The sequence below is a fragment of the Marmota flaviventris genome, chromosome 1, assembly GCF_047511675.1.
Source record: "Marmota flaviventris isolate mMarFla1 chromosome 1, mMarFla1.hap1, whole genome shotgun sequence".
NCBI lineage: Eukaryota > Metazoa > Chordata > Mammalia > Rodentia > Sciuridae > Marmota > Marmota flaviventris.
This window is the reverse complement of record NC_092498.1, coordinates 85,748,006-85,761,870: the sequence shown is the minus strand read 5'-3', so window position 1 is coordinate 85,761,870 and position 13,865 is coordinate 85,748,006. Positions and strand designations below refer to the sequence as shown.

The window sequence follows — 13,865 nt, the reverse complement described above, 5'->3', positions numbered from 1 at the left end:
TTTACTTATCTCTATTTTTTTTTGGCTTTTCAGCAATGAGTAGATATTGCTTTTGTAATAAGAATAATAGCAAAAAAGATTGATTATATGAAAAAAAGGAACCAGAAATATAGAGCCAAATAGAAGTTTCTATAACTGAAAAATAATTCAGACTTTGCTTGGTTAAAAAATTTTTAGCATTGTAGAATTTATTATGTATTTTAACTGAAAGCCTAAGAATTTGGAATATATTAGGACTGCAAGAGGATTTTTTATCCCCAGGGGATAGTACAAGGAGACAAGGAGCCACGTTTTATAGTTTTCCTGTCAAACTCTTCAGGAGTAGGATCGTTGATGCACAGTCACTTCTCTTTTTTTAAACTTTATTTCTGTTTATTTTTTATGTAGTGCTGAGAATTGAACCCAGTGTCTCACACATATTAGAGAAATGTTCTACCACTGAGCCACAACCCCAGCCCCCACAGTCATTTCTGACCCATAGAATCCAGCCTCCCGAAACTCAATTTTTAACCCATCTGCTTTCATCATCTGCCTTAATTGCCTGTACGTGGTCAGAAGTGCTCCTCCAGGCACAGGCCATACTTAAAAAGTGTCCACAGTGCACGTTGCACGGAAGGTGGGGCGGGGTGCAGGCTGTGTGACCTTGAGCCAGACGGTCGCATCCTCAGCTCACTTCCCCTGTTATGAAATGAGGAAATGGAACAAGATATCTAAGGTTTCTTTTCCTTCACAGTTTTTTTTTTCCTGATTCTGTCAAGTGAGGTCTTTGCTTGAGTTTTGAATTTTTTCCTCAACATCCCAACTGTGATGTTAACACATAGAATGTCTATGTGAAAAATTGCTATTTTCACATTTTTATATTCATGTTTAAATTATTAATTTTAATAATATAATACAGAAATGTACTATGATCTCATGGCATTTCCTTTTTCATTTGAAGTGCAATGATAACCTTTTCATATTAAACCTTATAAGAATAGAATGTCTAAATTAAAAATAAGATTGTATGATTGAACAACTGTACTTATTTTGTTGCTTTTTATATTATGTTGGCCTTTGTGGTTGCTGCATTCATGAGTTGTTGTAAAATAACTTGCTGTTAAGGTAATAAACTTGACACTATACACTAATTGTGTGTTCCCCCATCCCCCTATAAATCTGGCTATCTCATTATCCTCCCCAAATCCTTGTTCAAAGTGCTATCAGCTAGACATTTTTCTTCCTGCTATGAAGTACTGCAGAGACATGACGGAGAAGTAGAAGTCAGAGTTACACAAGTCACCAGAACTGTAACAATGACCCCAATTTGCTCAATTTCCAGGAGCAATAACATGACTCTAGCTATGCTGTTTTAGTTATCTTTATCCTTCTGTACATGTTAAAGTGTATGTAAGGCTAAAACTTAGGCACATGCTTACATAAAGATTGTATCTTATTACTTTAAAATGTATGTAATACATTTAATAGAAGAATCTTTAGAAGTGTCATATTTATGTTACCGATAGTTCTGGATTTATAGGCCCTTGAGGATCACTCTCCCTCATTTTTATAATCTTGACTTTCTTGCCTATATCCCCTTGACTTTGTTCTTTAACTTTCCTTACCCTCCCTCCAGCCTTTGTAGCTCACCATAGGTTTTGGAAGAGAAGAGGCATGAGGTGTTATTTGTCCATTTGTGTAAAGCCTCCCAGCATTGCTCCCTTCTTTTGCATTGTACCATCAGGACCAGCCCTTTGTGTCTTCAGTTCCCTTGTTCTGTCTGTTACATCCGCTCAGGAACATCTTACTTGCAGTACCCAGAGCCTGAACCCCTGTTGAAATGTGAAAGACCTTTACCATCTCCACTTTAGACATGTTTTTCTTATTGAAATTAAATAAAAAGGAAACGAAACTGGCTGGCCTAGAAATAATTCTTTTTGAATCATGAGTTGTATTTGAAACCTTTACAAAATATTCAGTACTATGTGCTGGTGTTGGGGCTGTTGAGTATGTACTGAGCTAGAGGTGGAGAAAGAGCTAGAACAGGAAGGAGCAGGCAGCCTGTTTTTTATCCTCAGCTGCAATTGTGTTTCTAGAGCAACACTAAAAAGATTGCTTCATATACAATGCCCACCTATGTGAAAACGTTTTCCAACTCCAGAAACATGATTTTGTTTATATAAAATTTTGGAAAATAATCCATCTATAAAGCAAAGATGTATATATTTTTATATATATAGGTAGAAAAACATGTCTAAAGTGGAGATGGTAAAGGTGAGTCTTTCTACAAACCAATAACTGAAAGAAGTTCACCAACGTTTCGGAGCAATGGGTTATCCTTCACATTTCAGTAGGGGTTCAGGCTCTGGGTGCTGCGAGCAAGATGTTCCTGAGCTGATGTAACAGACAGCACAAGGGAACCGACGACACAAAGGGCTGGTCCTGATGGTACAATGCAAAAGAAGGGAGTAATGCTGGGAGGCTTTACACAAATCGACAAATAACACCTCATCCCTCTTCTCCCTCCCTCCCTCCCTCCCTCTCTCTCTCTCCCTCTCTCTCTCTCTCTCTCTCTTTGCAATGCTAGGGAATCAAACACAGGGCCTCATGTATAACAGGCAAGTGCTCTTCTACTGAGCTACATTCCCAGCCCTTAAATTGAACATTTTAGGGAAAATACACTTTGGCTCAGAGTTAGGGCTTAGTAACAGGCCTGAGGTTTAAATGCTGGCTCACATACTCTGAGTCTGTGAACCTGGGCAAGTTATCCAAGCTCTATAGATTTCATTTCTTGAATTCATAAAACGATGAGGATAAAAGTGCCTATTACTATCTCATAGAATTGTTATGGGGATGTTGTTATATAATGAATATAAGTGCAGATAATATGATATTTTAAGTAATAAATATTAATCATTCTTAATATGTAATTGCATAATCAGATGAAGGCCGGGCAGGTAGTAATCTAAACTCAAATTTCATTTTACAGCATGATTTCTTATTGTATCTATGTCTTTTACAATACGTTGGAACTCAGTAAAGCTGTTTTCTAAAGATGTTTGTGAGAAAGGTAAAGGTTTTCTTAGGTTGCCTCCTCTTCTTCTTGAAGTGCTCATCACATATCCTGCCTTAATATTAACAGTGTCCTCAGCTTTTCTCACTCAGTGTCACTTAAACATGTCATTTACTTATCACACTTCTTTTTGTTCATTTATCCTAAAAATAAGAACAGTAGTAAGCCAGAAACAGCCATTTTGTTAAAAAAAAAAATGCATAGCTAGACAGATCTGTGATCCTTATTAGGGTAATAATCCATCTGTTATGGAACTGGATCAATTTGTAAATTAAATTGATTAATCTAAAAGGGGGGAAAAAGGTCTTAACTTTTCCCACAGTAAGCATTTTCTCAAATGGATTTTCCTAAAAAGATTTGGAAAAATTCAATTATCTGTTTTGCTTCCTCCCTTTGCTAAACCCAGAAAGAAGGCCAAGTATCTATTAAAAAGAGAAGTGGGTTGCATTTATCCTTTAGGATTCTATAGGGCCTGATTGCTCTTGGAAGTTCTATATTTTCTACATGGTGTAATGTTAAAACCTTTTGATTACTACCAGAGCATTTCTACTACTCACAGATTAGTATATACATTACCATGTTTGAATTATTTTCTGCACTTAGTTCACTTTACTGTTATTTTCATCTTGTCTGATCACAAAAATTCTCTTGATGATTCTCCTAACAATGTGTGATTGGAATAATAACTTCACATGTTGAAGAGTTTTGTGCTGCAGCTGAGAGGCATGTAAATACAAGCTGCTTATTTGCAAGAAGCTTCCAGATTTGCAATATGATTGCTATGGAAACCACATAATGAAAACCTTATAACCATCTGTGTGGTTTGATGGATTTTACTGCATAGCTGAGCTGTTTTTGTTTACTGTTATTAAAATGTTGAATGGAATATATTAACCCATGAACATTGACTATTTGAGGTATTAATTAGTATTATATAATGACATCGTGTCTCCACACCAAAATAAAATGTGCTTAACAATAAACCTAAATGAAACAACATGTGAGAGTATATATTTCTAACACATTGTGAAGGTGATTATTGCCTAGAATTCTGGTCACTTGTTCGTACATATTTTTTTAGTGGCTTGAGGAGCTTTGCTCTGCTGATAAATGAATATGTTAGGATTTATTTTCATGACTTTTGAATTTATTGGTTCACTCAGTATTTAGTGAACATCTCCTTTGTGCCAGGTTCTCGTTGAGATTCAGTACGAGTTTTCCCCCCAAGATTTAAAAATACACACCAAATTTGATTTTATTGTATTTTATCTGGAAGCTGCTTATATTGTTAGCCCAAGATAAAATGAGTTGTTTGAATATTATTAAGAAAAAATGATGTATGAAATGCAGAATACTTTTACTGAAAAGGTATAATTACTAGGTTTGACATGGAAAAAGGAAATGTTTTTAGTCTGCACCTTATGCTCTAAAATGCTGCTTATTAAAGAACATCTCAAATGAACTTCAGCTTGGATATTTTACAATGAATATTGATGCTTAAGTAAATATTATTAATATCATGCTGATAATTTAGGAATATATTTCTTAGGGACAGAGCTCTCTGACACCAATAATACAATCTTTAGCATACATTATAATTTCTTAAATTTTAAAAAATTTATATTTGATGGAGCTTTATTTTATTCACTTACTTATATGCAGTACTGAGAATCAAACCCAGTGCCTCACACATACTAGGCAAGCGCCCTACCCCTGAGCCACAACACCAGCCCTAATTGCTTAAATTTTAGTAAAAATAAATTTGTAATGATATTTTAAACAAATTCATTGCTAACTTTTTCAAGCAACAGAGCTTTCTTCTTTAATTGTTATAATTAATTTTTCTGATATTTGGAGAATATTGTTTACTATATTGTTGCAGTTATAGCTTTTGTCTAAGGGCAAATGTCCTTACCTCTTTTTATATTTATTCTTATTATTGGATTTGTGACCAGATTGGAAAGGGAGTGAGTGCTAGGGATAAAGAAAGTGTAAAAAGTAAGTAGAACTTTCTACTTCACCTTTTAAAAAATAAACTATCTGTAAAGTGAGTAGGTTGGACCGACTGTAAATGTCCCTTCTACTTTTAAAGTTTATGTGAAAGTAGCCTATTAAACCATTTGTGACAACTAGTGTTTGAGATTTGGCATAAGTGAGGTAACTGTTCTTAAAGAGAAAAATACCATATTAAATTGCCACCGTTAGGTTCAACAATATGGGTAAAGCACCAAATATTTCCATCTGTTTCTTGTATTGGAGCTTTTATTATTTTGTTTGAATTGAATTACATAAACTCAAAACAGTTTTATTTGTCTTGTAAGCACAGTAACTCTCAAGCTTGATTTAAATGTGATTTTGATTCATCACCACTTAAACTCTCCAGGAGACCCCTAAGTATACATCTGCAGTCCTGACTTCTCTACCACACGTTACAGTTGCCCTTGGACATTCCCTGTGGGAAGCCCACCAACACGTTAAATCCCAACAAACTGCTGTGTTCCCCCACCACAGCAGATTGTCTTGGCTCTTCTCTTTTTAGGAATGACATGTCCCGAAACTCAGTCAGCTTAGCTCAGAGCCCAAGTCATCCACAGTTGTTCTATTTTCTGCCTCTCCTCCACACTCAAGCAGGAAGGCACAAAGCTTATCGATTCTGGTTCCTCTACCTCTCAAAACCATCTCCTTCTGATTTTTTTCTCTTCTGCCTCTGCAGTTCAGGACTTCCTTCCCCTTTATCTAGATGCTCCCCCCGCCCCGCCCCGCCCCCACTCCTCCAGGCTGACACAATGAGCTCAAATGATCATTTCTGAAGCAGAGTTTCAGTCCTGGCCCGTGTCTGCTCCAGAACCTTCTAGGGTTCTCACTACCCACCAAATCGTAGTCCAAAGTCTTTTAACTAGGTATTCAGGGACCCTAAATAACTAGTCCAAACCAGTAGCATCTCCTCCCATTGTGTGCTCTCCTTCATTCCCACATTATTTAGTCACTGAATGTGACTGTGCCTTGTTCTTTTAAGTTCATGGCTTTCTCTGGGTGTGGAAATAGCCTTCTTTTCGTCTCTCCTTATTTAAATTCTCTCTACCCCACAGGCCTTCTTGGCATTCCCCAGTTTGGAGGTTTCTCCTCTGCACCTCTTCAGTGCTGGTGTGTACTATTTGTCAGGTTTAGGTTCCTTTAGCCCACTTTCATTTATATCCTGTCTTCTGTCCCCTTGACGTGGTCAGCTTCCTGAGGGCGGGAGTTTATTACCCTTGTCTCCTCAGCAAATGCCCCTCTTTACTGCTAGTTAATACTCAGTGAAAATTGAACAATTGATCTCTATAAACTCATTTCTATAAACTGATTGGCAGTTTATAGAAATTTGGTTTATTTAATAGTCATGCTAACTATATTATGTATATTGCATATTTTTCCTTAAAGTTTTGGATTTTTCTTGAAATTATGATTTTTTATGAATCCAGTTTTTCTCTGGCATGCCATTTATTCCTAAGTCCTGTCCTAAGTATTTCTAAGTTATGTGTAAATCCTTAGATGGGGAAAGTGGTAATGTAATAGATATATTTTTAATATAAAAGAATTGACTATTTTGAATATGTTTGAAGTAATGCTTTGGTTCTGAATAGTTCTATTCTGTTGTTTAGTGTTAGATTATTGATAGAGAAAAGGAAGGAAGGAAGGAAGGAATGTGATGGACAATGTGGAAAGAGTATAGACTACAGCACTGATTATAGGTAGGATATAGAACATGGACTTTAGAATCCCGACCTTAAGTTTGAATAACAAACTTTAGAAGTTACATCACTGTTTGAATCTCAATTTACTCATCTGTAGAAGGAGGATTTAAAAACTATTTATCTACAAAATCTTATCTCCCATAGTATATAACACATGGTAGGTGCTCGATATAATTTGGGGAGAATTAGTTGGAAAGATGAGGACCTTTCTGGTATCATCCTGTGTAGATTAAGCCAGAAAACATATGAAAGTGTCTGCTACTCAATAGATGCCTTACAGGCTACATGTATTGTATATCATGCATTTTCTCCTTGCTATATTGATATTTTAGGAACGATGATTTTATCAGTAATATTTCTGTCACACAGTATAATGTAGCTTGTCAGTATAATGCTGAATGTTATTTTATTGGATTTAAGATGGCTCCAGATGAATTTCTATTAGTATTTAAAACAAAATGTGCAGTGTATTAGTATATATCTTAAATTTTGTCAAGCCAATGTGGGAAACCTCAGTAAATCTGCTATTGAGAAATAGCTTGCAGTTTATTTATTCCTTGTTAGATTATCGACAGAGGAATATGAATCTTGAGTGGTTTCATTTCTTTTAACAATAATAGTTACGTGTTATGAACTTTCGTTTTGCCCTAACAGTGGGGTAAGTTCTGTGTGGTTATCCCAGAGGAACCCCTTCAGTGTGCTGTTGATTTTTTTACAGAGGAGGAAGAGGACAACGCTTCTGTGAAAATGGAAGAACAAAGGAAGATGAGTCAGGAAAGTGTGCATCACACCTCAGGTAATGATTGTGCAGCTTCCTGGCAAAGCTTTTTTTTAAATTTTTTTTTTATTTTTTAAGCCACTTTCTCACTACTCTAAAGACATTTACACAGCTCCCAGAAGTTGGCTTGTTTGGTCTGGATATCTTACCGCTGATAAGCTGCTTAGTCCCATTTAGGATGCATGAAAACCACTTGAGAAGGATTTATAAAGTAAGCCAATTTATACAAGGTATTCCTTCCTGAATTACTTTGTAATGACTCAATTAGCTTTCATTTCTGCACAAAGGAGATTTAGTTGCATAAATTAGCTTATCATCATTGAGGAAGTGTCACTGCTAAAGGACAGTTTATAGATACAACATGCAGTTGCTGTCAAACCTATAAGAATGTAATATAGACATCTGTGTATACTTTGTGCTTGAGCAGAACAGACTTCTGCCATTCAGAGACTAACAGGGGACAACAAGTTGCCCAGGGGACTGGCAATGTAGACATCTCTGAAAAGGTCAACTTGACACAGGCTCTGACAATCGACCCACAGCTCTGTCTTCTTTGATAAAAATCAGATAAACTTAAGACCGCTAATTGATCTGCAGCCTGTTTAAATGTTGGCCATGCATATCTTCATTGCATATGATTAGCACAGAAAGCAAATGAATTGGGTAAGAAATGCCAGAGTCCAGTGACAGCAGCTTAAAAATTGGAAAAGGACACTGTTGGCCTGGAAGACTAGGAAGGATGTTCCCCTTATCCATTTCCACTTGGCACATGACCCCAGGTACTAATTATGACTGAGGCTAGAAAAATAACTGCACACGCTGTATACGGAATCACATGATACGAACCACTTTTCTTGCTTGTTGTTATTTCCAAATAGCAAGAGATAAACCATATCTGTAGTGCAAGCATGAGGTTAGTTTTGATAAACCAGCAATTATTTTACATGGAAAGAAGAGAAGAACTGCCTTCTTATCAGGACTTTACACCTCTTCATAGCCACATGTCAGCTGGGGCAAGGTCTGCCCTATCATCCCTCGGTCCTGCAAAGAGCTGGAGCTGGGGTCACCTTCCCCTCTCTGATATGTCCATACATCACTCTTTCAAGCTGTCAGAGGAGGGTGGACAAGAAGTGTATGTTCAGGAAGTAGCTTTCCAGAGGCCTTCCTACTGTGACATGTGGAAAGGAAACAGAGGCCTGATTCCGGACCTGGACAGGAAGGCAGGAGCAGGTTGCTGCAAAAGCTTTTGGTTTGCTTTTTTCAGAAAGGAAGCAAGGACATAGTCATTAGATGTGAACACTCCCGTCCTGTAAAATACAGCTATAAAACACAGAAGCTTAGTGAAACCTTGAGGACTATATTCAATAGTAACTTAAGTATATATGTTTTGGGTTATGGATCGTGAGGCTTCTGCCAAAAGCATGTAGTTTTCTTTCTTTTAAATATCAATACAGGAATAGAAGGTGGACACATATAGATAGATACCCTTTACACAGATACAAATATTTTGGCTTAAAGCAATTGGATTTCTCAAAAATGCCATTTTCAAGAAATTAAAAAGAAACACCCTTTAAAAATAACCATCTCCCCATTTTTTGCCTTCAAAGGTAGAAAAAAAATTACATTTTGCTCAAAGGAATGCAATAAGTAGAACTAGCTTTACATGCCATAGCTATAAAGTACTGCAATAATTCTTATCTTTAGTGACATGAAATTCTTTTCAAGCAACAGTTTTAATGCTTTTGCATAGCAGTGACCTTTGCTCATCCCTAGGCTGTCAAAGACTAGAAGCTTGTTTGCCATGCAGAGCAGTGAGTTGACAAGGGTATTACTATCTTGCTGAGCATCACATGACATGAACTTCTAACCTTACTCAAGAATGTTATATATTTTTCACATTGACTGATTTTCTTGGGGAAAAAAAAAAGACTGGTCTAATGTAAAATATATAAGTAAACACAAAGATGATCTTATATTTTTTCAAGTTCCTTCGTGTTCAGGTTTATATACACAACACACACACACACACACACACACACAATCCCATTTGCTTCTTTTTTTAAAAAACGCTGTAAATTATTTCTAAAATAGTTTTCAAACCTATAACAACCAGGGAGAGATTCTTCATTATCTTATTATGCTATTTTTCATCCATTGTCATCATGTTTTTAAAATCTTGTCATCTGTGCAGAAGTATCTCCAGTGTTTACATGTTTAGTTTATACAAACAATTCATAACAGTTCTGTTATCTTTGCCCAATGGTCTGTTTATGTATGTTTTTAAAAGCAGAAGCAAGTACATTGTTTAAATCCTTCACAAGCTGGCTAATTTATTTTTTGTTTCTTACTTTCTCTTTTAATCATCCATGCCTCTCAGGATAAGAAACATAATAAGGTGATTTTTTTTTCCTTTGTAATTTTGACAATATAGATCATGATGTGAGTAGCATAAAAAAAATTAATCCATGTAGTAAAAACAACTGAACAGAATTAACTTGTATTTTAAAATGTATGTTTATCACATTATGTTCTATTCTATAAAAATACATCTTACATGGGAGGGTGAACGATGTTAACTTTTGTGAAGTACTGTGCTTTTTGTGTACTACATTTATACTTAATTTTTGTCCATGGATATTTAAGCACAATCAAAAATTTAAAAAGTAAACTAGAGGAGGTTGCTGTTTTCCAAAACCGGATAATTTGTAATTTTTATGTCCATATTTCATATCAAGAATTTGAACATTATTTTCCTGAGGAGAAAGAGACTAAAAAACATATACTCGCTTAGCTGTGATATTTCTACTTTATAATTCGTATTGCGTGCTGAAGCAGATAGGATAGTAAATCGTATGTATGTGTGACATAAACAGATTATTCTTTAGCAGAGCTCACATATGGGACACAGAAATGAGGTTGGTCTTTGGGTAACATCATCATCAAGATTATAGAAAGCACAGTTGAAAATGCATCTTTTCCCTGGTATTGCCAAATCGCTGGCTCCATCGCCTCTTTACAGCAGTGAGGTTTAATGAAATGCTCATGATGCACATCTAGGGAGAGATGCATCTTGCACACGGTGGGGGTCTCTCTTCCCCTTGCCTGCTCCTGTAACTCCCATTAGTGTTAATGGGAGTTTCGCCAAGTGCATCGAGGGGAAGAGAGACCCCAAAGTGATAAGGATTATGTGTTAGAAATCACCATACACTTTTCTTTTCTTTCTTTCTTCCCCACCCCCTCTTGAAAATCTGTTAAATGAAGAAACTATCATGAGCGAATCCGAAAAAGGGAAGAGCAGTCTGGACAGCTGGGGGACCCATTGGGATGTCACAGCTAAGCCAAAAACCTCTCCTCTAGCTTTTAGCGAAAGTTTTGTTTCTTCCACCTTTTTGGACCAAGCCTAAGACTGAGCAGCCTGGGGAACACACTGGAGCCTTGAGTGGGGAAACCAGTTATTTAGATCCTTTTACCTCCCAGCCAGTTGCTGTGGGGGAGGGCCTTGCATATGAAATGATGTCATTCCCCTCTTTGCTCTAATTCCTTGACTTTTCAACTGACACTGACGGACTGCAAAGGGCGCAACATTTGACCCATTTAGCAGTTGATTTAATCTGACTAGAATGTTTCAACTTCTAAATCTCTATTTGTCTAAATAAGTGGTTTTTAAAGGAAATCAGTCACTTTATTATTAAGTGATTTTTTTTTTCTTAAAAAGAAAGAAATGGACAATGTTTGGAGAGATCTGGCCAGTCGGAGTGCCCTCTAGTGTCCATTGATAGAATTTACTTAATATATGCTTTGGGGGGGAAATGTAATGAAGGGTGGCCACAAGCATTGTTAGTTCTTGGTTGGATTCCCAGGCTTGTATACATCCCTGCTGGTATCAGTGATGAGTGCTCAAATACTAGTGTGGAAAAGCCAATAAGGTGCCTGTCTCTCTCCGTCTGCCTTCCTCTTTCCCTCCCTCCTCCCATTGTCCCTCTCTAGCTTGGAATTCTTAGAAAATGGGAAAGACATTTACTAGGGGGGTTTTGCTAGGTTGTATATTTTTCTAGTCCTTGTTTATTTTCTTTCCTATATAAATGAAGAGTGACATCCTATAAATATTCCAACTCCATGTTATTCATACCCTCTTTTTTGGTTTTAGTAATTTTTAAGATAGTAAACGATTTTAAATTTTTCAAATAAAGTTAACACTTTGTATAAATCAGAAACCACATCTAATAGGATGAGCACCCTAATGGCATGCTAATGTGACTAGTTGTATAGGGATTGCCAGAAGCCTGCTGTTTGAGAGCCATAGAACAAAACTAAGATGACAACCCAGATCCAGCATGTGTCTCCACAGTTGTCCCCTCAGAATCCAAAGACGACATTCCAATGATGGCGGTTGTCAGCACGTATGTGTTCTGCCTGGCTAGTGAATACATGGACATCTTATTGATATTACTTGCATTCTTTTTGCATTAACTCATCAAAACTCAATTATCATGAAATTAAAAACAGGAAGCAGTTCTCAGTGTAACAAAAGCATCCAGTGTATTTAACTCTGTGCTGTGTTTCAGGAGACCCACATTGTATCAGTGACAAAGCATTTATTACCCGGTTTATTGTGGTATTACAGAGCGGAGAGCGCTAAATAATCAATCAGTTAATGGTCTGTATGGCAGTTTGAGCACATCACATCCATTGTGCTTATGCTAGTAGAAGGATGAGCTGATAACTCCAGTGTATGTTGCATGTTTATTCAGAGCCTAATGTCTTAAACTGGGGCTGACAAAAATCTGGTGAAAAATGCAGCTTTAGCTTTGGCAGTTTCAAAGTTGCTGAAATGTTTTAAGACAACTTTGAGAGGCTTTGGGTACAGATATCCCCAAGGAAAAGAGCTGTAATTACGCTTATATTATTTGCAGCTTTAGATTTTAGGATTTAAAAAAAATAAAATTGGATCCCTAGTTTTGATTGCATTAGCTCTTTTGTTGTGGTTGTTAAAATATCCCAAATGCTGTGACATGGTTATTTCACCACGTGTTTGTCCCATCACCATGGGTATTGCTCATTATGAAGTATGGCACACTCTCTTCCAAACACATTGTGGATGGGCTTAGGTTAATCATATAAAGTAAGCAGGAAGCAACTTGTAGGTGATGTGTTGGTGAGAACATGCTGTCACCACAGGTTTTAAATGAAAGGCAGAAAAAGGATAAAGGACATTAAAAATCTGAACTTTTTGAAAATGATCTTAATTAGATGATAGTAATAAAAAGGAGGATTCTTGTGTGTGTGTGTATAAAAATGTTTCTTTGACTCAGGACAGAATTTTTTAAGACTGTTTTGGTGGTCGGGGTGGACTTTTAATTTCTGTTGGTTTATACTCTCTTACTTTCTTTTTCCTAGGTGATAAAAGCACTGATTACGCTAATTTTTACCAGGGTCTGTGGGACTGTACAGGAGCACTTTCTGATGAGTTGTCATTTAAGCGTGGTGATGTGATTTACATTCTTAGCAAGGTAAGAAGTTACCCCAAATGACAACTGTAAAGGGGAAATACGCAGCTCGATTTATATGCATTTGGATTTACAACATGAGGGAAAAATGCCAATTGGAATTCTTCTAGGTCCTAGTTAACAATTGGGAGTTCACAATAATTAATTATTTTGTCAAGTGAAATATAATCAAATTTTAAACACAATCAGATAACAGGATTCAACTTAACAGTGTGTTTACCTATCACTTTAGCCTTTGGCTTCCATCCACCCACTGCCTTCTCCAGAACAATGTGCTTATGTGAAAGTTAACATTGGAAGGTATTAGGTTATTTATTATGTTTTTCTTTCCTCTTCCTTTTTATTCTTCTGTGTGCTTATTCTGATTTTGTCTGCCATTCACTACTGGAAACACTGTGTTTATAGAACAAGTTTTTCATCTTTATGTAAATACATTGGGTGTTCCGACAATTTAAAAGCAATGCTTTTCTATTCAGACAGGTTTAGGTAAATTTTTTTCTTAAGTTTAACATACTATATTTGTAAACATAGTGGCAGAGTACATTGCTGTGAACTCATCTTTAAATGTACAAGAATCTTTGTCTCTGCTTCTAAACTGGATTATTCAGGATCTGTCAGATGTAAAATCAAGGTTATATTTCTGAGCTGTGTGAGGTGTGTGCTCTCTTCATTTTCATTTTTTAATTTCCCATTCTATAGTATAGGGACTTTAAAAAAATCTCTGTCTACTTTGTGAGGCTGTTTTAGAAACAAATGATAAGTGGAAACAATTTAAATATAAGTTGGGAAATGTT

General features: G+C 36.4%; 1 protein-coding gene across 11 annotated transcripts in view; it reads left to right on the top strand.

Moving 5' to 3' along the window:
* Skap2 (src kinase associated phosphoprotein 2) overlaps positions 1-13,865 on the top strand; it is a 204,091-nt gene that overhangs the window by 139,692 nt on the left and 50,534 nt on the right. For all 11 annotated transcript variants that reach the window (XR_011707832.1, XR_011707834.1, XR_011707827.1 and 8 more), the window contains exons 10-11: positions 7,505-7,582; positions 12,962-13,074. Coding sequence is in view for 4 of the 11 variants with exons in the window: in XM_071613873.1 (XP_071469974.1) it covers positions 7,505-7,582; positions 12,962-13,074 (191 nt within the window). In the remaining 7 variants the exon portion in view is untranslated. The remainder of the gene's footprint in view (positions 1-7,504; positions 7,583-12,961; positions 13,075-13,865) is intronic.